The following is a 23,930-nucleotide window of genomic DNA, read 5'->3' as shown; positions in this document are numbered from 1 at the left end:
TTAGAACAGCAGTTCCCAAACTTCTTGAGTCACAGAGCACTTTTCAGGAGAGAAATTCATCACAGAGTACTATTGCTGCCCTTATGCCAAAGGAACCTATTCCTTTTTCTTTTCCAGTCTCTTAGTGGAGCACTTGGAGATGCTCCGCGGAGAACAGTTTGGGAACCGCTGGGTTAGAACATTTTGAAATTCTGTATTAAAAACAAAGCATTGCCACAGGAACAGGGTCACTGAATACCACTTTGCATCCTAAAAGCTCTATGTAAATGATCAGTGGTACGGATTTACTGTTACCTTAGAGTAACTGTCAAACTGCAAAGCTCCCCAGTGGAATGGGACTACCACAGGCATGATTATCATTTCTCTTTCATGGATCCTAAAGGCATGCATATTTCCTTTTTTTAGTGTGTGGGGGGGAGTAAATACAGTAAATACAGTTCTCCATTTTTTTTCTCCGCATAGAAAACTAGTATATCAGGAAGAAAGGCTGTAGTAGCGTAGATTTCTGGCCAGCAGGGTAGTTTTCTATGAGCCAGTGCAAACATGCTCTCAACCCATTGTTAGGAGATGATGAGCAGGCCATCAGGCCCCATGCTGGCCTCCTCTCCTCTTAAGACAGTAAGGAAATAACCAATACATTATGAATGCCAAAGAAATAAAACTATTGCAGAGATTAGCCATATTGTACTGTAAAAAGATACCAAGTGTTCTTGATACCTGTCTGTTTGCATTTTTATAAAACATCACAGTTGCATAGGAAAATAGGGAAATGCCAGGTGCGATTGAGAGTTTTATGTAAAGTCCTCATCCCCGCTCCGAGAACACTCTTGACAGCACTGCATCAAAGAGTCATATTACAAGAATGACGAGAAAGGAAAACAGAAAAGGGCAGCTGACAATAGCAATACGAAAGGCCACTACTCTTACAAAAACTCTTCAGTTATAGCTCAAAATTTCATTTTTTTTAATATTTCTACAATTTAAGTTATTCCCGGTCATGAGACTAGGGGATTGAAAAGTGCAGGGTTTTGACGATTAGCAAGGAAAGAAGACAAACCCCAAACTTCTCCTAATTCAGCATATAAACCATAGCTGCCCCTGCACCAACCAGCCATTTCTGCTTCATGCAATGCTCCTCTAACACGTGGCAGATTCTTGGAGGCCTGAGCTCTGGCCTTCGGATCCCAGACTTCTAGCTCTGGCCTTGATGGAGAGGTACAAGTGTACCACATTTGTGCATTTGAAGTGTTTCTGGGATATTTGTTTGTCTCCAGCTGCTCAATTCTTACAACCCCCTCAGCTCCAGGTGTTGCTGTTGTTTTTAAGAGCCTCAAAGTTGAATACGGACATTTTAATTTATTTCTCTAACAATGTAAAAATCACCCTCCTAATCTTCAGCCTGTGAATCCTGAGTGAATCTTGGCCCATAAAGCCATTTCCCCCAAACCATGGCAATCCACCCATCAACTGTGATGCCAGGTTTAATCTTAAAGTTGCTGTGTGATCCTGTTCCTAGGAGGCAACAGGATTTCACAGTTAAGGCAGCAGGATTTAACCCCCACTCATCAGCTGATCCCTCCCAGAGCCTTCCCTGCCATAAGTTCATTTGGTCCTCCCTAAAACTACAGGAATTAAATTTATATTCCATTTCTACTTCTATAACTTTTGAATTTTGAGACAAGAGAATACTTACAAATGTTTCATTGTATCAAAAAAAGTATTTTCATAAAATTAGTTCTAAAAAACAAAAACCAACTAACAAAACCTGCCTCTAGGGGCTTGGAGGTGCTCCTTACCAATAGCGACCCAAGCGGCTTCAGTGGCCCTGCAGAACCTTTTTGGGTTGGCTGGGGAGCTGTGACATTTCCTGGACAGAAATAGCCTAGCTAGTGTGAGCTATGTTTTGGCAACCTTTAGGTTTAATTACTGCAATGCATTTTATGTGAGCCAGCCACTGAGAATAGTTCAGAAGCTCAAACTATAGCAAAATTCATCTGCTAGAAATTTGGGTGGTTTACAGAGATGGAGCCCCATTACAACAGTTCTGAAGTAACTAAAGTGGACGCTCGGGTTGCAAATGTGATCTGTGCAGGATGCACGTTCGCAACCTGCAGTGTTCGCAACCCACATCTGCGCACGTGCGGGTTGCGCTTCTGCACATCCGCAAAGCGCAATTTAGCGCTTCTGCGCATGAGTGACCTCCGAAACCCGAAAGTAACCTGTTCCGGTACTTCCAGGTTTTGGCGGTCGGCAACCCGAAATAACGCAAACTGAAGCGGCTGTAACCCGAGGTATGACTGTACACTAAATCTCTATTCACTACTGAGGCTACTCTAAGGTTCTGGCGCTTACCTTTAGATCTCCAAATAGCTTGGGCCCCAAATATCTGAAGGAGCACATCCTTTTGTATCAACTTGCCCTTGCCCCAGAGGCCCTGCTCCATGTTCTGTACAGGCTGCTCCCCATTTATGCACGTTTGAAACACACACACTGCTGTGAAAGTGGCATGAAAAGAGGGGGAAAGGCCCTAAAAGAGTGTGTGAAAATGGCAAAAATGGTGCCTAGCAATCTCATGGGCCTTTGCGCCGACCTTTGAGGCCTGTGGAGAGTTGGAATTTGAGCAAGGAGGTTTGGAGGGAGTAATGTGGTGGAATCTGGTGGAATTTTTGTTTTTTAAATGATTTTCAATGATTTTCAATGGTTTCCATAGCTTTAGAGGATGTTTGCAGGCTTTTTCAATGGTGTTCACAATATACATAATTTCACATAAACGTGCAGTGCCTCGGAACATAACCCCTACATAAATGGGTTGTTGCCTGTATTAAGGTGAGCTACTTAGTTAAACTGAGATCCCAATGAAAAGTCATGAGTTAGTTCCCATTGATTTTAGTGGGAACTAATTACAACTAAGGGACGCGGCTGGCGCTGTGGGTTAAACCACAGAGCCTAGGACTTGCCGATCAGAAGGTTGGCGGTTCAAATCCCCTTTACCTTTAATTACAACTAACTTAATCTGGGTTCAATGCTGTATGCTTTCCAATGGAACATAAATGAGCATGTTAACTGAAACGTTATAGAGCTAAAGGTAAAGGTAAAGGGACCCCTGACCATTAGGTCCCGTCGTGGCCGACTCTGGGGTTGGGGTGCTCATCTCACTTTACTGGCTGAGGGAGCCGGCGTATAGCTTCCGGGTCATGTGGACAGCATGACTAAGCCGCTTCTGGCAAACCAGAACAGTGCACAGAAATGCCATTTACCTTCCTGCCGGAGTGGTACCTATTTATCTACTTGCACTCTGACGTGCTTTCAAACTGCTAGGTTGGCAGGAGCAGGGACCGAGCAACGGGAGCTCACCCCGTCATTGCGGGGATTCGAACCGCCGACCTTCTGATCGGCAAGCCCTAGGCTCTGTGGTTTAACCCACAGCGCCACCCATGTGAAATACATAGAGCTAATGTATTTCAAAAATCCTATCTGGAATGTATTGGAAAATTCATAAACAAACATAACATGTTACCCAATCATTCAGGTGATTATGCAGGTGCCTATAGATGAGCGGCAAGGCAGGAGACCAAGGCCAGAAAAAATCACGGTGCAATCACAGTAGTGCAATCTGTCTCTTGTCTCCATTAAAGGCATGCAGCAATTAACAAGCTAGAATCCATCTCAAAGCATTGCTGCAGCAATCACATGGAACTGAGAGGACTGGCATTCAAGAAAGAAGGCCAGGTCAGAATTAAACATATTAGGAGCATTAGGTACTATACAACTGAGGGCCCTTCAATGGACACCTGGGTCAACCAGCAGAAGGATAATGAAGAAAACTCTCAACAAATGCCTTGTCTCCTCTTATAATCTTCACTGATGCCACAGGATTCCTGGTCAACTTGTTATAATGCTCAGCTTTCTTTACAGTTTAAATCTGTTGCCAACATTTTCTGATAAACCTGCTGTGCTGCACCATTCAACTGTCCTATAAACGGCTCTTTGCCTTCTTCATGGCCTATCCCATGATTGAGGAGTCGTTTAGTCAAGAAAAAATTTCCAACCTTCATGGCTCCCCCCCCCCCCCCCCCGCAAATTAAAAACAAAATGGCAGCAATACTGCAGAATTGACAACCTGGAGGTGAAGCCCAAATTCATTGCGTCTTTCAGTGCCAACAGTTGAGTAAAGTTATTTATGTTGAACAATAAGCTATTTCTGAATACTGCTGAAAGGGTGCAAGCTATTAAATATAGATTATTGTACTTATCATGGATGGCAGCATGAAAGTTATGTTAATCAACAGCAGCACCACAATATACTTCTACTCAGTAGTACCCTTCCAAGATAAACACTTCCAGAATGTTCCAAAATGTTTCATCTTTCTCCATATTTCATGTATTAGAAACCCTTTAGCATTTTAAGTTACCTCCCCATGAGCTTTTCCAATTTTATGTCATTATTATGGGAATCTGGACACATTATTGTTGCAACTTCCACCTCTTGCATGCAGTGCTTCCAAAATACAGGGTGGCCCCTGGCATTGAGAAAAATCTCAGTGACTCAAGTTAAGACATCACACCTGAGGAAAGGGATCACAACTCAGTGGTAAAGCACATGTGTTGCACACATAAGGTCCCACACACAAATGCATTACATCTATTCAGTAACTTCCCACGGTTGTGGGAGAAATTCAATTCCATTCACATTTAAAGGCGAATTACCATATTTTTTCCATCTATAAGACACCCCCATGTATAAGACACCCCCTATTTTGGGGGACTCAGATTTAAGAAAATGGGGGAGGTGGCCCAGAGTGTAAGATGCCCCCAAATTTTTGACATTATTTTTAGGAAAAAAACCTAGTCTTATACATGGAAAAATACAATTAACTTTGCCCTTTCCAAAACAATATGAGAATCAAAACACAGCCGTCATGGAAAATTCACACTTATCCAAATTTTGTTATATGTTTGCATATGTTAAGGGAAAATATGTGCAAAAATGAATATATTAGTGAAAACAACATACAAAAATGCATTCTATCAGAAGAAGTTGCTTCCAAAAATGTGTACATCAGTCAAAACTACAAACAAAAATCTGTCCATTAGGAAAAATTCACACTAAAATGCTGAAGAACTTTCATGAGGATTTTTATTATTATTGCCAATTGCTACAGAAACATGGCAAGGTTAAGACTGGGAAAGTGTGAAACAGAAAGATTCTTTTAGTCCTGGCTCAGGGCATGTGCAGGTCTCCTTAGGGCCCACCCAATTTCTTTTAAGACAAGCTGCTCCTGCCCCCTTAATGCTTCCACCACCCAAGAAGGGCACCTAGAGAAACGCATGGATTGCCTGCCCACAATGCCCTGCTAGCCACTGGCCAGAGCCTCTTTCAGAAGAGTTTTCATTTCAGCTGGCTTGTGGGGTTCAGACTAAGCAGTCAGTTGCAAAGGAGATGTTAGTGCATACTTTATTTGGTTTTATGTCTAGTTTGTTTCTTAGGCATGGTAGAGCCATAAATCCTCATTACAGCAGATCATGCAACTTACAGCCTCACTGCAGTAGCCCTATCTTTAAGATACCAATGTGATTATTTAAGTACAAATAGTTCAGACTGACAAGGATATCAGCCTTTTAAACACATTTTCATGACAGAAGAGCAATGCCTTGTAACACCAACAAAAATATCAGTGTGCCTAAGTGTGCTTGCCTTGACCTGGCAACTTACTCAGAGGGTGACTTCGTTGCTGTGCCTCAGCTTCAGTTCCCATCTGCAAAATGGGAAACTAAATTATCTGCCTCATGGAGCTGTGATTAAATATATTAGATAAGATGTAAAGCACTCTGGGCACCAGAAGAGCTATAGAAGGTTGGCATTTGGTATAATCGTTAACTTGTGCACTGAGCTATTTAAAGCCAAAGAAGTACATTGTACTCTGAAACCAAAGCCAGCCTGTTACTCACAAGCGCAAAGTTGCATGATTCTATTACGCACACTTCTGACTCTGCATTCAGCTCAATGTAACAAATACAAATTGATTCATAACTAATTATGTTACAAGAAGATTTGGTTCTCAAGTTTTGTACAGCACTTCAAAGTATTTTTTCACCAGTGACTCTGAATCATGATCAGGGGGAGACAATGGAACATCTGTTAACAATGCAGGATTGACTCAACAAAAGAATGATTATTTAAGGGTCCCCTTCCATGAACGACCCTTGAAGACTATGGGTCAGCACAATTTTCCCTTACTGAAACCTATTTTTAGAACTAGAAAGCCAGTGACTCCCCCGCTCCTAAGAGGGGGTGGCAGAATGACTGAAAATGATAATAAGTATTATTTTTTATGTATAAAAAAATCACATGATCTGGAAGAAAAGCAGACTGTGCCAAAAGCAGTTAGAGATGAACACTATCACTCAGAAGAGAGCACTTCCAGGCCTATCGGAGGCCAAGTGAGGGGGCTAGCCCAGCAGGTGGCACTGACTGCTAGGAATGGGCAATAAATTGCATGATATTCTATTTGTTATTTCACTTTGGACGCCAGTGGGAAAGAGATGCACTTGTGGGATTTGCTGCCTCAGGTGCCAAATAACTTGACTGGCCTGGGATACTCTGCGCCACGACTGATGAGGGGGTGTCAATTGCTGCTCCCCCTTATACAACAAAAGGGAGAGAACAGTAGGCAGAAGCATTTGCCAGTATGCAATGTCATGGTTTGATGTCAACTTTTACTTTAAGAAAAAACAAAAAGGAGGGAGAAAAATTACTGCAACAACGTGAGTGAAAATAGCTGCTCACCAGTCCCATCGGTGGGCCAAGTTTGCGGCCCAGCATGTGCCCACCGCCTTCCTCCGGCAGCCCCACCGCTCCGCCGGCCATTGCTGCCCTGCTGCCAATGATTGCCAAGGCTGCTTTGTCTGGGTTTGAAGTAGCCTCTCCGTGGCAGCCTGAGGGGCAGGGCAAAGGGGGGCAGACCCAGAGTGAGCAGCCTTCACTTCAGTCCGCCCGTAAAGGGTAAGGAGGGGCCAGCGCAGAGGCCAGCAGTGCAGTTGGCCCCAGAGCGTCTTCAGCATAATTGTGATCAGTAAAGTATTTTTTGCATTTATGCCCATTTCCCCAAGAAGCTCAGGGTAATGCACATTATTAGTCTCTCCCCCATTTCTATTTTCACAAGTGGCCAGAGACCATCTTGGCTGTGAGTCTGGGAAGAGCTACTCCCTGCCTTGCAGGCCTTTTCCCACCTGGTCTGGGACGGCGGGGCCTGGACTGACTCCAGCTACAAAAGCTAAGGCTGCTGAACAGACGCCTGGGCTGGGGTATTGCTTAGTGCCCTGGGGTGGTAGTGACCTCGGGTGCACTTGGGGGTGTTGAATATAAATAAGAGGGTAGTGAAAGAATAAAGAAAGATGAGAAGAGAAGGAAATTTTGAAAAACCATTCATACATGTTTCATCTCTTCTGTAATGATGCTTTCCGCCAGGTTGGGCACCAATGTAGGATGGCAACAATGCCTCCCCTGGATCTGGCGGTTGTGCTGGAGGCGAGGGTTTTCCCTGGGCTTGGGTAAGCCCTTGTCAGCTTCACTTCCCAGGCCTGGGAAGTTGATCACAGCTTGCTTGCCTATTTGACCAATGGCAGGTGGGCTGCGGTGCTGCCCCCCCCCCCGGTGGATTGGACTGCAAATAGCCCATTGCAGTGATTTCAGAATGCTGCAGACAAAACTAGAGCCAAATAATAAATACACTAATAAATTGATAGCTGCAGACCAGGTTCGCCCTTCTCATTAGGATTATTTTTAACGTTAATCCTAATTTTTATTTTAATATTATCCTTCATTATCTATCACTATGGTTGATTTTAATAAATAATGTTGTAATTTCAAGCTTCAAGGTGTCTTATTTACTGTGTTGTAGTACGCAGGTAATAATAGAGACATGAAAGAACGCACATTTGTCACTGCATCTTTCCGTTTGTTCACTTAAAGGAGGCAGATTTCTCGGGGGGCACTGAGCAATTTTTTCCTGAGGAGGGGGTGGTAGGCCAAATAAGTTTGGGAGCCTCTGGTTTAGGGGGTTCTATTGGGTAGAGGTTGTTGCTGTTAACTTTCGGTATCTTCATTTTAGATTTTATGATTTGTATGGAAATTGATCAGTTTGGTTGTATACTTTTGATATTTATTGTTTATTGACTATTTTTGTTATGCTTGTAGTTATATACATTTTTATGCTGTGGGCCGCCTTGAGCATGGTTTTAATTTGGGAAAACTGGTATGCAACTACAGGCAATCCCCAATTTGCGCTGGGGTTGCGTTCCAGGTCATTGTGTGCGTTGGCCAAGTGCCCCATTACGTCCTCTTCTGGGTCCGAAAATGGCCTGCAGGTGTACACAGGCAAATTGGGTTGTCTGCAATACAGGGCTAATATTGACACAGACTTTTACATATTACTAAATTTATAAAAAGGAAGCACTCTGAATATCTGAAATACACCATATATCTACTAAGTTTGCATGTTTTTAAAAAATGAATCCCAGCAGGAGCATCGGAGGGAGGGCCTCTGAACCACCATTTTGATTTTATTTCTCTTTGAAGAAACTCTAGCCGGTCAGGAGTCTCTCAGAAATGCATTGAAAGTTGTACGACATTAGGGCTGGACACAAAGAGCCTCAAGTGGAGGAAACCAAAGCATGTTTGGTTGGCATGGGAGTTGGGGGGGAGCAGAATCTGGTTTTGCGGCTGGACTGCGAGGTTTTTATAGTCAGAGGAGGAAAGGAGACGCTTGGTGGCAAGCTGCCTCCATAAACATTTCGCTGGCATCATAAAAGGGCAGGGAGGAATCTGGTGTCTTCCTGGCTTGGACTGCCCTGTTTTATTTATTTATTTTTATTTCTTTGTTTTATTTATTTATTTAACGTATATTAAATTTTGATATGGGCTTCTGCAAATTAATTAACTGCCATTAGGAATATTCACTATTTTTAAGGAAACAAAAAACTTAGCAGTAGTTTGAAGAGGACCATAAGTTAATTTTCTTTCTGAGTCCAGGACTGTTGTATTTCATAAGGGGGCAGGAGAGTAGTTGATAACAGAGGGACCCTGGCACTGGTAACCTGAATAGCAGAAGAAGAAGAAGAAGAAGAAGAAGAAGAAGAAGAAGAAGAAGAAGAAGAGTTTGGATTTGATATCCCACCTTTCACTCCCTTTAAGGAGTCTCAAAGCGGCTAACAATCTCCTTTTCCCTTCCTCCCCCACAGCAAACACTCTGTGAGGTGAGTGGGGCTGAGAGACTTCAGAGAAGTGTGACTGGCCCAAGGTCACCCAGCAGCTGCATGTGGAGGAGCGGGGAATCGAACCCGGTTCCCCAGATTACGGGACTACCGCTCTTAAACACTACACCACACTGGCTCTCAGGGGTTGTGTGGGGTGTGGTTGCATACTTCCAGACGCAGCTTTGAGTAGGTAGATGCAGTTGATCAAAAGGTGAAGGAATTCCGAGTTAGGCAAATACCTTCTTTTATTAAATTCAAGAAACTTAGACAACTTAAAGAATTCAGCATCACACTGTTACCACTGTTCTGTCTGCAAAAGCAAATCAGCTTGGCAAACAGAATGATCCCCCCTTTCCTGTGCTTTGGGGGTGTCTATGACCCCTTCATAGCTCATCTGGAGGGGTGCAGGGGGGGGGGGAAGCCTCCTTGTGCACACAGCAGTCCTTACTTCCTCCGAAGGGATTTGTTAGGTGAATCCTTCCCTTTGTGTGACTGTCTGGGTGCCTGCCCCAGTGGAGGACTGGGGGAACTTGCTTCCAAAGTATTTTGAAGTGATCATAAGGTGTGAAAAGTTTGGGTTTTTTAGAATCTGACTTCCTGTTTTTCCCCACCAGCCGTATCTTTTTCTCTGAGCAATAGGAGCTTAAAGTTTGGGGGGGGTGATAAAGTCTGGAGATCTTTAGCCAATGATTATTACCCAAGGTTGTCAATCAAGGAGGTTCTTTTTGCATACCAGGGAATAAGCCAGGTGTGGCTGAAATATAAAGGAATATTACTGAATCGAGTATGTGCTGTTTTCTCCATAGGAGTGATACAGTTTCACACATGTAATAGTCAACTATACTGAGGCATCATTAAGCTGTGATTACTAACATAATCTTACTCCTTTTACTGAGCAGTAAGCCATACTGTGTTCATTTAAGTGGGTATAGAATTGAACCCTAGTCTTCCAGGCCCTAGCCCAGCACTCAAATTATTACATTTCTATGAATATAGATGCTCATCTTAAATATTTTTACATTTAAAAATACATTATCAAGTTGCCCAAGTTATGTGTTTTCTTTTCTTTTTACTCTTAATTGGTGTCCTTTGCTTGGATTAGGGAGAGAAGCACTCTTGTGCCTTTAACAGGTATGTGTCAGGCAAATATTATTAAGTACAAAAAAGTGCATTTGGGTGAGCTTGAACAGGACTATTTTGTTCCTTTTTAAGATAAACTTTCCTAGCACTGGTATTCCTAACACAATCCTATTCAGTTTATTCAGAAGTAAGCATTGCCTTCTGTGAGGCTTGTTCCTGAGAGTAAAGCCTTTTGTGGTGCCTAAATAATGTTAGTTTTTTCACAACTCATTCACTGTTTGTGCGTGTGCATGTGGTTTTTTAAAAACAGAACTGAGAGAGCATTGAACGAGGAGCAGAGACCTGGGTTTCTATTCATTGCTGAGGAGGTATGACTTACCTCTGTGTACACTCATGACAGCAAGCACTGGACTAAAGCTCTGTTAGGGGCTATGTATTAATAAAATTGCAATTTTGAAGTGTCCACTGTTTCTGTGAAACAAAGGAAGTTAGAAAAAGAGCCAGAACAAGTGGAGGCTACACAACTTTCATTCTACCAGAGAAGCAACTCTAAACCAAAGTCAGCCACATCTCAGCTGAGTTAGCTGCTATCTGTAAAAGTTCCATCTCCACAGTATGTTTTCAAAAAAGGAGATTGGAGAGGAAAACAAAATTTGCCAACACCCCAACAGGTCTGGTGAACTTGCATGAATGTGCATGTAAAATTGTTTGCCTGTTCTGATAGACCCTAGTTGATGTTATGGGGAATTCCAAGCAAATTTGCTCCCTGACCCCATGTCTCTTCATAAGCACAAGAAAAAGGTCGTAAACAACTCATTCAGACTTTAAGTTATTTTTGCACAATGCAGTCTCAGCAAAGCTTCTGGGTTCAAACATGGTAAACAAGGACAGAATGGAATGGAGAAATTCTGTACAACCTCAAATTACAGCCTGGTTAACCAACACTCTCATGGGCAAGATCATTACTGCCATTTCCTTCCAACGTTATCCAAAATTAACTCAAGAGAGAGAGGGAGATGATGTTACTGATGGACATAACAAAAATGACATACAGATTTCAATGGTTTCAATTTTAGGAAGCATAATGAGGAATTAGCAAAGCTAAAGCACAGAAGGTCACATCCAAGCTAGAAGATGGGTTGTCAGTGGTACCGGGTTGGCAACCTATGCGTTTTCATAGTTGAAGTATATTTTGCTCCACGACCAAGCTATTTTCTGGGTAATCTGCACAATAAAGTCACTACCTAGTCATAAATGCTCCACAACAGGCATGGAAAATATGCATATTGATATGACTGAGGCACTGCATACAAATTTTCGAAGAAATCTCTCTGAATTTCCTCTCTATGAAGGAAAACTTAAGCCAAACCTATCTCAGCTTAACGAAAATTCTATCTGGTAACCATGTGGGTCAGAACTGGTTCCACATCCAATCCACTGGCTACCCCTACTTTAGAAAGTTAAAAGGATCAAGCTATTCCCGAAGATGCTGGGAAATCACCCACCACAAAGAGAAAGTCGGCAAAATGATGACTGACTCCAGAATCTTCATTCAGTTTTGGTTAGAATTCTTTTTTTACACTGGATGGGGGACTTGAACATTTTACTTTACCAAAATGTTTAATGCACAAAAATCAATGAATGATAAAAATCAAACCAATAATTTAAACTCTTATTTAAAACAGCAAGTAGCACTAGGGAAGAATAAAAAGCCTGTAAGAGAAAAAGGCAGAAGTTGCTTTAAGCAAATACCTAGTATTACACAATATTTTTTTGAAAGGCACAAGTAATAATTGCTGTGAGCTTGTGCTGTTCTTATTTGCTGTAATCTACCCTTGTTCCTTTCCTTCAGTTATTGTGACGTCTTGGGTGTGTTAGTACAATCTTTGCTCCCGTGTTTGTGCATTCCTTGGCATCAAAAACTGTTCTAGCAGTTGATAATGTTTCTTCTGTTTTGGATGTTATTGCGTCTTCTGGCTTAATCCCCCAGTAGAAATTACTGAAACCCAAGCCCCTCGTTTTGGAAGTTCTTTTATTCCTTTTGACAAAACACTGAGATTCCTAGGTTAGAGAACTCAGCATATGTAAATACTTTAAGGAAAACAACTGTTTTAATCATCACAAGAACATGAAGAACTAACATTTTAAAACATATTAATCCAATGTTAAATTGACTATATTAGCCTCTGTCCATCTCCAATTGCTTTTAATGTACAGTATATATATTTTTAGTGGCAACAAAATGTAGTACATTACATCTGGATTTCAACTTTTTATAACGTAAAATGCAGTTAACACAAATATGGTAACTACTATTATAAACAGCAGATAGTTTAACAGTCCCCCATTCTCTTTCTCTTGTCATTAAGCAACTTCAGTCTAACCCAGCCTTTCTCAACCTCAGGTTCCCAAGGTGTTCTTGAGCTACAGTTCACATCATCCCTGACCACTGTCCCTGCTGCCTAAGAGAGATGCTGTCCAACAACATCTGGGGACCCACGGTTGAGAAAGGCTGGTCTAGCCCATGGGTGGGGAACCTCAGACCAAGGGCAGTCTGACTCCAGGCCTTTCTCTAGCCTTTTAACTCATGCCAGGCCATAACCCTCACATGCTCCTCAGGGCCTTCTGCCTGGCTGGAATGTGTCAGTCCACATACATCAAGGTGGGGGTGACTGATGTATGTGCCCACATTTGTACAGAAACCTCTGACTGGGTTGTTGCCTACACGTGAGAGTTGGCCTGCCCACTTTTTCCTCTGTCCGTGCCCACCATTGCCTCGTGGAAGATGCCCTCTTCCTGGAAAAAAACAAACCCCACCTTGGCCATGACTTAACGGCCACATGCCCTCGTTCAGCGGCTCCTTCCAGGTGAAGAAATTAATTTGCACATAGATGTTTGCTACTTAGAAGAGTTTTCCTATTCACGTCAATTAATGGGCGGCTCCACAGGAGCAAAAGGATGCCTGCACCGAAGGACATACACACCCCAGCACCTCCATGTCTGCAAAGGGCTCTGCACTGTGGGTACAATTTTAAAAGTTGTAGGAATATTAGCATAGTAGGAGGGATATGTTGTGGCTTCATCCTGCTGATTATAATATAATCATATAATCAGCTTGATGAAAACACAAAATACTCTCATTATATTTGCCATTTACTTAATGTGATGCTTCAACACGAAAAGACAATCTGAAATAAGACTAAAAACCTGAAGCCTCTTAACACAGTAGAATCAAATATGGCTTGAGTTTTAATTTACTAATACCCACACATTTTGCCTGTAGTACACAATTAATGACAATTGAAGACTAATCATTAAATTGTAATTCTAGTAGATGCCTGCCAAAATTGTACTGCAGAACACGACGGAGAGAATCGGAAAACTCACTTGAACTTCTTTATTTGGTTTCATCACTCAAGGTACATTTCATCCCACAAGAGAAATAGTAGTGGGGGGAGGGGGTTTTTAAATCATCAAACCAGCCCAAGGGAAGAGTTAAAGTGCATCTTCCAAACTGCTGCAATCCCAAATGGAGCACCCCCAGTTGCTATTAAACTTATTTAAAAAACAGCATGAAATCCAGTCACAGATATTTTGCTGCTATGCCTTGTGTCCTTGTTTGGTTACTGCAGCCATGGAGCCAAATATTTAGCTCACAGAATCATAGAACTGTATAGTTGGAAGGGACCCCATGGTCATCTAGTCCACCCCCTGCAATGCAGGACTCTCAGCTAAAGAATCCATGACATACAACCTCTGCTCAAAAACCTCCAGTGAAAGTTTTTAAGGTCCACCACCTTCTGAGGGAGTCTGTTCCACTGTCAAACAGCTCCTGCTGCCAGAAAGGTCTTCCTGATGTTCAGCTGGAATCTCCTTTCTTGTAACATTGACGTGTATTACTGGCAAGCCAGGTGTCCTTCATAGCAAGAAGCCAAGAACAAACCTTGGCTTCCCGGCTGTGATCTGTTTGGAGAAACAAGCCCCGAGTGCTGGTTCAGACATGACGCTAGCTAAGCCAGCCGCTCTGTGGTTTGGTCCCTCTTCAACTGAGAGAGAATGGAAGTAGCAGCATTTGACCTGCATTCTCCGGCTTGAAGCTTGTGCACAATATGGTTAATCAAACCCTACTTTTATGTCCAAACCTGGCCTGTAAGTAATTAAGTAATGGGGTGGCTAGCAGGTCTGGCAAGTAACAGGCCTAAAATAAACTAAGGGTCAATCGTATGTGAACAAGATCAAAATTAGTTCTATACAGAACAATATTGCTTCCTAATGATGCAAAGATGGAGGAAGGTTTCAGTGAAATCAATATACCTCAAATAAATGCATTTTAGAAGTAGCCTGTAAATTACGTGGTGCAGTTTTTTTTAAGTTCCTGAAGGATTCTAGATAAGTTCTTGTGGCAACCTATTATAGAGCAGAAGCCAAAGGAAACAATTTTAATATTTATGTCCACAGTCTATTCCTGACATGTAATTATTATTTGCTAATAGTATATTTTTTTCAAGAAAAATGCACACAAATAAACCTACTGGAAGAATTCCACCAGCTCCAGTGAAGTCAACAGAAGAGTTGGTGAAATGTATCTCAGAATCAAAGTCTACTTGTTTGGATTGCTTTTAAAAGTAGAAACAGCACTAGGTCCAAAACAGTATGAAGATGTCTAGGTCTTCACTTACATAGCCAAAATAACTTCTGCACTGACAGGAATTGTGTGTATACTGGCGGGGAGGGGAGTTAAGAAAGTGCTTAATCAGGAAGTCAGCAATTATATAAAAATAAAAGTTTCTCTGCTACTTGCCCAAAGAATCAGTTTGGCCTACAAGAGCTCACTAGACTCACGTCCTTGCTTTGATTTCCAAGCCCAAGTAATGTTCTGTTATATTTCCTCCCAGTCTGAATATCAAAATATGAATTATTCAATTTAGATAAACGCTTTTAGGGAAACTAACTTTAAAAAGTCCAAGAATTGCCAAGGGAAAGGAAACCTAAGATAAAAAATGTATTTGAAATGAAACATAATTGTATCATTTCCTAGCAAGGCGTCAGAGCCTCACTTAAGTCATAGAAACTTTATGAGTGAATCCTAGAGTTTCCCACTGACATATTTTGCTGTGGCATATTTTTTCCAGCATGGCACTGATTAAGTGCTACTATGCCAATAGTGTTTGGGTTTCCCATATAATTGGATATTTATGTGCAGGCTATTGAATACCTGGGGCAATGGGTGTTTGGATCACAGTCTTTGACATACAGGTCAGTCACACAAAGTTTTTTTTTTAAAAAAATTGGAACTTCTAAATTATGGAACCCCATTATGAGCTTTTCTCTGTGCTACTACTATACATAGAATCATAGAATCATAGAGTTGGAAGAGACCACAAGTCCAACCCCCTGCCAAGCAGGAAACACCATCAGAGCACTCCTGACATATGGTTGTCAAGCCTCTGCTTAAAGACCTCCAAAGAAGGAGACTCCACCACACTCCTTGGCAGCAAATTCCACTGTCGAACAGCTCTTACTGTCAGGGAGTTCTTCCTAATGTTTAGGTGGAATCTTCTTTCTTGTAGTTTGGATCCATTGCTCCGTGTCCGCTTCTCTGGAGCAGCAGAAAACAATTTTTCTCCCTCCTCTATGTGACATCCTTTTATATATTTGAACATGGCTATCATATCACCCCTTAACCTCCTCTTCTCCAGGCTAAACATGCCCAGCTCCCTTAGCCGTTCCTCATAAGGCATTGTTTCCAGGCCTTTGACCATTTTGGTTGCCCTCCTCTGGACACGTTCCAGTTGGTCAGTGTCCCTCTTGAACTGTGGTGCCCAGAACTGGACACAGTACTCCAGGTGATGTGCTTTTGATGCACTTTGAAACTCTCTGCTTTAGTATTTTAGAAATTGTCATGCAGAGAAGCCCTCTACCAAACAGCCAAGAATAAGCCAGTGTGCAAGCATTCTAATGCACAAGGAGGATCCTCTTTCGTGTGATTTTTGGGTACTGCATGGCAATTGCCACTGCACACAGGGTGGTGTAAACCCACAGTTGCAGCAAGTAGTAATATCTGTACGTGCCAGGTGTTACAGGCTGGTATAACTTCTGTCTACTGGGATAGGAAACATTAACTTCTCAAGACTAAGAAATATGTAACAAGGAATAAAGATATGGATGGCAATACAATCCCACCACCCAAAAAAGAAGACCCACTGGACAAGAGCCAGGTACACTGAACTTCTGAAGGCTTCTAAGTAGGTAATTAGTCAGGGAGGGAGCAATCACCCATTCACTCTTCTGGACAATACCAATGGCCTTTGCCCCCACAGAAACCAAACTATTGCTGAGAGAGCAGCAGCAACCTATTTTTCCAAAGCTTGATACTAGCAGCAGTGGTTTAAATTCACCATCTTCTGCCTTCTAGCACTAAAAAGGCAGAAAGCTAAGAGCAGCCAGAACATTGCACTCTGCACTTTCTTCCAAAAGTAAATCCAAAATGGCTATCTAAACCGAAAAAGGTGTTTTGAATAACTGCAGACTCAGTCACGCCCAGACACATTTGGGCAATATCTCCAGGTGCCTGTTCTCAGCCCCTAAATATGACAATGTGTCAGTTGGCATTATATCTATTTATAACGACACCACTTTCAAACCTAATTTAGTTCTGAGGCTAACAAACATTAGCAGTCCAAGTGGTCCAAACTGTGTTTACATGAGTAATTCTGACATAACTGAACTTTTTAGTGAAAAAGAACAAGCTTTGAATGGTTATAATTATTGTCTGCTTCTCTGAAGACAGATGCTGTTCTTTAGAGTGACAAGAAGACATTTGTCCCACCTTTAAAAGTGTATACAATTCTTTTCCAGCAGATGGGTGTAAAAATTCTTTAAGCATATTACCTCATTGCTATACAAAATCAAGCACCATTACTGGTGTACAGCACTCCCAAGAGCAGCAAATTATGTTGGTGTATGGCCAATTACTATCACTAAAGAGTTAGGGGGGTACATTCATAATAAAACTAAACAAATGCAATACAAAAATGGACCTGCCCTGCTCTCCATCTGCAGTTCTGAGAGAAGAGTAAAATCTTAAGTCTTATGCTGAACATTCTCTTTTAACTCCTTGATAAATCAGAAATAATGATCCATAGAGAAAGAACTCATTAGCTTGAGTTCTCTCCACTTTCTGCAGACCAATACATCTTGGATTTATATAAAAGAAAACATGGCATGTGCTGGCAGGTCAGCCTCCCTGATTAATAGGTTGCCTTCCACCAAATCAAGATTTGTAGCCTGGCCCATTGTAGAAGGCAACTAATCAAGCTTTAAGGATGGAATCCTCCCAATTATGGAATTTTAAAAATATGAAGCCAACGACTTTATGAAAATCTAGGTATTCTGAGATAAAACAACAACAGTGTTCCAGTCTTGTCACAACTTAGAACTGCATCACTATGTCATTTTACAGTAAATTTCTGTTCTTTGTAAGAAAATATTCTTATTGTCAAGAGCAAAGACTAATCAGTTCCAAATGGTCCACATGTTAATTCTGTCACAAACAGCATTATTTTATCGCAACATACCACTGTGCATCATGAAAAAGCAACTCTAAAATATAATACATTTTTAAAAAGAAAGAAAAGTAATTTAACGAACAGAAAATATTCCTTCCAATCCTAGGATCAAGCACCCTATAATAGACAGTGAAAAATATATAGCATACCCTATATTTCCTATATGTAAGTTTATTTTAGCTACATGTGATTTCAAATCCAACAACAAGAGTGCCTGCTAAGTTACTTAATAAATCTTAAAAACCATTTCCAAACTTAATTAATTAATGAGCAAAATTAACTAATGAGCATATATGGGACAAATCTGCCCTGCCCTCTATTAATTCTGCTTCCTGGTTATGTGGAATTGTGAATGTAGAAAGATATGGAAACAAAAGGGATACTTACATCATACTTTGCAGTTCAGGAGTAAAGTTTGTTGATTTCCCAGTCCCTCTTCCGCTGCCTGATGGAGCAATAGTCGACATTGGACTAGATCCAGTACCACTCATCTGAGTAAACAAAGAAAACCACAATGTTTGCAGGTATACAAGAGCAAACACCACATAATGAAAAATAGCAAATCAAAACCCATGAACAATGTGTGCATGCTTTAAAATATCAAGTTAGTGCTGTTCCATTCAGACATTCACAATGCCTTATTCAGCATAATTAAAAATTACTATTTTTCCCTTCCCCAGGCAACTGAAGCAACATAGCTGACTAAAGTACGCAAGCACCATTAGTAATAGTAGCAATTAAGATGAATGACAGAATTCAACTAAAATGTTAAATGTTATTTGCTTAAATGTTGCTTATTTTGAAATTACTGCTAATTTGTTTATTTAAACACCACCTAGCTGTAATAGTCTCTAAGCTGTTTACAAAGATACAATACAAAAAAATAAAAATCAGTTAAAACTATAAAAGCAAACTTCACTTGAAATGCCTGCTGGTATAAAAAAAAGCCTTCTGAAGTTCACTAGAGAGGGGACCAGCCTGCCCTCAACTGGAAGGAAGTTCCATAAAACTAGAAAGTTCCATAAAGTTCCTGGGGGATATGAGCTATGGGGGACCACTAACTGTGACTCCCCCCCCAGGCCCTGCTGATTGGGCAGGGATAGAAAGGATTAAGTCAGGGGTCAGCAAACTATTTCAGCAGGAGGCTTGTGGGGGGGGTCAAACTATATTTTGAAAAGGGGGAAAAAATGAACAAATTCCTATGCCCCACAAATAACCCAGAGATGCATTTTGAATAAAAGCACACATTCTACTCATGTAAAAACACGCTCGTTCCTGGACCGCTTGCGGGCCGGATTTAGAAGGCAATTGGGCCGGGTCCAGTCCCCGGGCCTTAGTTTGCCTACCCATGGATTAAGTAGTCCTTAAGGTATCTTGGGCCCAAATAATTCTGAATATTCCAGGGTCATTACAGAAATCCCATGGAAGTGCCACCCCACATTCTGTGGTTTCAGCATCACATTTTAGGGTTTTGGCCCAGTTTCCTATTTGACTTACAGAGGGCGAAACAGTCTGTCCCTTGTTTGGTGGCCTTTCTACAAGAAGCAGATGAGGTAGGAATCAACTGTGCAGGTCTATTGTATTCATCATCTATGCACGTTGTGCCACAGAATATTTTTAAAGGACCACATGCCAGTAGATGTAGACCAGTTAACTTCCATAGCCTAGATAAAGCTACACAACCCACGCTTGCCTTGAAAAGCGCTTCTCGGTTAAAAGAAAGTCCCTGAGACTTATGAATGGTAAACCATATAATGTTACGGGAGGAAACTGCTTCCTCACAACATGTGTGTCCCTTATTAATGGAAACTCAACCTCAGTTATGGAGCAACTTTCTAGTTCAGCAGCCCTATCAAATTTGACTATTATCTGTTTCACCTGCTTTTAGAATATGCTATATTTCAAACCCACAATATATCCCATAGGACCATAAACTAATCCTCTTTCATATGTAGATTTCTCCTGAGCATAACATGAGCATTTATGCTCACTTTCAGAACAGCCTCTAAATCTGCAGTTAACTGAAACATCATGTTTCAGTTTACATATTTTCTTATTACGCTTTTCATACATATACTGCATCTGCATTGTGTGACATTAGGACTATCTATAGCATCTATTACCTCTTCTTCATTTATGCCCTCCTTTACTTAACCTCACTTGATGGAGTTGACTACATTTCTTCAAAGCTGCCATAAGCACACAGCAAAATAAACTTTATTTATTGAGAAAAAAGTATCTTGCTCTCCTCACACTTCACTTCAATCTCTGCTCTGAGTTTATTTTATCTTTTATTTTCTCGCCAAACCCAGCAACTTCTTTCTGCTCAAATAGAGTGCCATAAACTTTATTTACAATTTCTTGCAATCATATGCATGCTACTGTAAACCATGCAAATCTCATTTATGATTATTAGCAATAAAGGCTTGGTTTGCATAGAAGTGAGCCTTTTTCATCCTGAAACCTGAGTGGTAGTCATACCACAGAGCAATTAAGCACCAATTCTCCAAAACAGGAGAACTTGAGGGATAATATATGTCACTCATGTTTCATTGGATGATGTCAATAGTATCTGATCCATTTAAGCTAGCTTTTTTCATTCTTACTTGAACTTCAAAACTGTTTCCCTATTTTGCCTGAAAGTCAGAGAGAAGTATTGAATTCCCTCAGATTTTCTATTCTATTCTATGTGTTCGTTTTCAATCCAGTTTGGTGCAGTGATTAGAGCAGTGGACTAGGACCTGGGAGACCAGGGTTCAAATTCCCCCTCAGTGCTTCACTTTTGCCCCGGGCACAGATCTGTGTTTAAAAGCTTTGTTTCTGAGAATTTGTGGGCTTTTTGCCCAGAGCTTTCCCCACAAAAACCAACTCTTTTGTGCTCAATCAGAACAAACATCAATTCAGGTTTTCCATGGATTGCCATTTGCTCTGACTGAGCTTTAAAGAGCGGGTTTTTGCGCGGAAAGCTCTGGAGCAGAAAAAAGCAAGGGCACTTGGACAAGGACCTTTAAAAGTGGGTCGTGCCTAGAAAGAACTGTCCCACACTTTCCAAATCTGCCTCAATCACAGGGTCTGGATTAGACTAGATTTTTTTCTGCAGTATTTCCTCAAAACCTGCCTACAAGATTTACACACATAAGTGATGCAGGAGGACCAAGCACTGAGCTCATTCTCTCAAAAGATATGGAAAAGGTTTTGTGGTTTCTGCAGAATCCTGACACTGAAGTTTTTTTCTCCTATTTCCTCAGACCTGATGTCATGCATACCTCTTGAACCAAAGGGAAATAAGTCCTGAAAGCACTTTGCTTCTAAAGCCCCGCCCCCCGCCAGAAACTGAGTAGAGAATCATCAGTAGTTGACATCTGATACAATTTAATATTATCACCTGCAGGATCTTTTATGTGTAGATACATATCCTGTTCAGAAAGGTCAATTATTTTTAAGATTATTACATTCACTAACCTGTTTAAAATCAAACACTAGATCACTGTGAATGCTTAACTCTGCATATAGTGAATTATTCTTAATATAAGGCAAAGCAGAGCAAACCTTCTACATGTTCACCAAGCTGCTGCCAAATTACTTTTTACTTTGTAGCCACCGGTGACCAAGATGAAGACATTCTCACTCAAATATGGCTCTTAGGCTGTCTAAATTATTTTGGAAAGGTATAGAAAGATTGTTTCCCTTGTACGCCTCTCCCTAATAGAAAGCAGTTTCCTAATTTTAGTGTTTAGGCAAGTAACAGTCTGAAAAATTGATGAGCTCTATTTTTTAAAAAATCAAACAAGTTCAGACTGCTTAATTGCTTGGAACTTCTTCGAAATTCATCCCACACAAAAATAATACCCACCTAGTAAAACATTTTTCAAGTTTTCTGCATAGTATCTGCATACATTCAGTGCATCACCATTTAATGCTGAAACTATTTTTTAGAAGAATGCAACCTTCCCCTTCCCATCACAAACTGTTTTTCTCTTCCATGTCCTTTATGTTAACGTTTCTGATGGGGGGGGTGACTTTATTGCAGTTTATGCAGACTCTCTCAAATCTAACACTGTTTTTCTTTCCTTCCAAATTTGGAATCTTGTCTTCCAACTGAGTGACAATAGAACTTGCTGCTACCTCACTCTTCCTCAAAACCTGTTTAGCTTTAAGCTCAGTTCATATGTAATAAATTCCTTCATTTTATCTACCTCTTCAGTCTTACACACGGATTTAAAATGTTCCTCTGACAAAAGTAAAGTGTATCCAATATTCTTGTTCTTATGCTGAGCATTCTCAAACATCCAAAAATGCCTATTTTTATGTTGTGTTAACCCTTGGCAGAGTGCCCTAGTTTATTTTTGAAATGTTCAGCTCCACAGTCATCAACAGAACAAAACACACTTTTGTGTGTATGTCAACAATAGTGTCTGAGGTGTGGGGGGAAAGAAGTCACAAAGTATCATCGTGAAGTTTTGTGGTCTGCCACACAATGCAGTGCATGGCCATGGTTTTGTAGGCCGACAATTTTCTACGTTACGAACAGCAGTGCACATGTCCTAACGAAGTCTTGTACTCAGGGAAGCCAAAGACCAGAGCTTTCCAAACTGTGCCACGACACGTTAGTGTGTTGGCTGCAGTGCGCAGGTGTGCTGCGCGAATGCTCCCTGCATGGGGGACATGTGAAAAGGATCTAGGGGTCTTAGTAGACCACAAGCTTAACATGAGTTAAGTCAACAGCAAAAAAAGCTAACACTATTCTAGGCTGTATCAACGGACGTATAGTGTCCCAATCAAGGGAAATAATAGTCCACTCTATTCTGCCTTGGTGAGACCACACCTGGAATACTGTGTTCAGTTCTGGGCACCACAGTTTAGGAAGGATGTTGACAAGCTGCAACACGTGCAGCAGAAGGCAACTAGGATGGTCAAGGGTCTGGAAACCAAGCCTTATGAGGAACGGTGGAGGGAGTTGGGCATGTTTAGCCTGGAAAAGAGGAGACTGAGAGGAGGTCTGAGAGCCATCTTCAAAGGGCTGTCCCATGGAAGGTGGAGGACGCTTGTTTTCTCCTGCTCTGCAGGATAGGATTCAAACCAATGGATTCAAGTTACAAGAAAGGAGATTCTGTTTAAACATCAGGAAGACCTTTCTGACAGTAAGAGCTGTTAGACAGTGGAGTGGACCCCCTTGGGAGGAGGTGGGCAGAGGTTGGATGGCCATCTGTCATGGATGCTTTAGCTGAGATTCCTGCATTGCAGGAGGTTGGACTAGATGTCCCTTGAGGTCTCTTCCAATGCTACATTTACCCCGAGGTATGACTGTATTTGCTATAATAATGATAATGATAACAACAACAACAACAACAATTTATTTCTTGTACCTCAGCCACTCTGGGAGACTTCCAACAAAGTATAAAAGAACACACCAAAACATCAAACATTAAAAACTTCTCTAAAGAGGGCTGCTTTCAGATGTCTTCTAAAAGTCAGATAGTTGTTTATTTCCTTGACATCTGATGGGAGGGTGTTCCACAGGGAAGGCCCTCTGCCTGGTTCCCTGTAACTGCTCTTCTCACAGTGAGGGAACCACCAGAAAGCCCTTGGCGCTGGACCTCAGTGTCCGGGTTGAACGATGGGGGTGGAGGCGCTCCTTTAGGTATACTGAAATGAGGCCGTTTAGGGCTTTAAAGGTCCGCACCAACACTACTGAATTGTGCTCAGAAATGTACTGGGAGCCAGTGAAGATCCTTTAGGGCTGGTGTTATATGGTCCCATAAGCCACTCCCAGTCACTTATTAAGAAGTATACAACCAGTTTTCACTTCTTAAACTGTAACCCTTAAGAACTTTCAGTAAGACAGCATCAAGTAGACACCACAACCTGGGGAAAATACCCGTGAATGTTATTTCGCTGACCGACTGAAGGACTTGGATTACTCAAGTGCAAACCCCCATTCTTTCCAGTTACATGGATGCAGTTCCTGTACATAATCAGGCTTTTCACCTTTACAGCTACTTTAAATGACCTTACCTATCATGCAGA

At 41.4% G+C, this 23,930-nt stretch overlaps 2 protein-coding genes across 16 annotated transcripts in view; one reads left to right on the top strand and one right to left on the bottom strand.

Annotated features, from left to right (window-relative positions):
* Positions 1 to 23,930, top strand: part of RUNX2 (RUNX family transcription factor 2) — a 223,478-nt gene that overhangs the window by 12,456 nt on the left and 187,092 nt on the right. The window lies entirely within an intron of this gene.
* Positions 1 to 23,930, bottom strand: part of SUPT3H (SPT3 homolog, SAGA and STAGA complex component) — a 326,581-nt gene that overhangs the window by 267,158 nt on the left and 35,493 nt on the right. For 6 of the 7 annotated variants that reach the window (XR_008329326.1, XM_053380349.1, XM_053380347.1 and 3 more), the window contains one exon: positions 18,291 to 18,394. Coding sequence is in view for 6 of the 7 variants with exons in the window: in XM_053380349.1 (XP_053236324.1) it covers positions 18,291 to 18,394 (104 nt within the window). In the remaining variant the exon portion in view is untranslated. Of the gene's footprint in view, positions 1 to 18,290; positions 18,397 to 23,930 lie in introns of those variants that run through there. The other variant, XM_053380348.1, reaches the window with a different exon arrangement.

The sequence above is a fragment of the Podarcis raffonei genome, chromosome 3 (genome assembly GCF_027172205.1).
Source record: "Podarcis raffonei isolate rPodRaf1 chromosome 3, rPodRaf1.pri, whole genome shotgun sequence".
Classification (NCBI taxonomy): domain Eukaryota; kingdom Metazoa; phylum Chordata; class Lepidosauria; order Squamata; family Lacertidae; genus Podarcis; species Podarcis raffonei.
The sequence above is the reverse complement of the archived record's forward strand: the minus strand, read 5'-3'. Positions and strand labels throughout refer to the sequence as shown.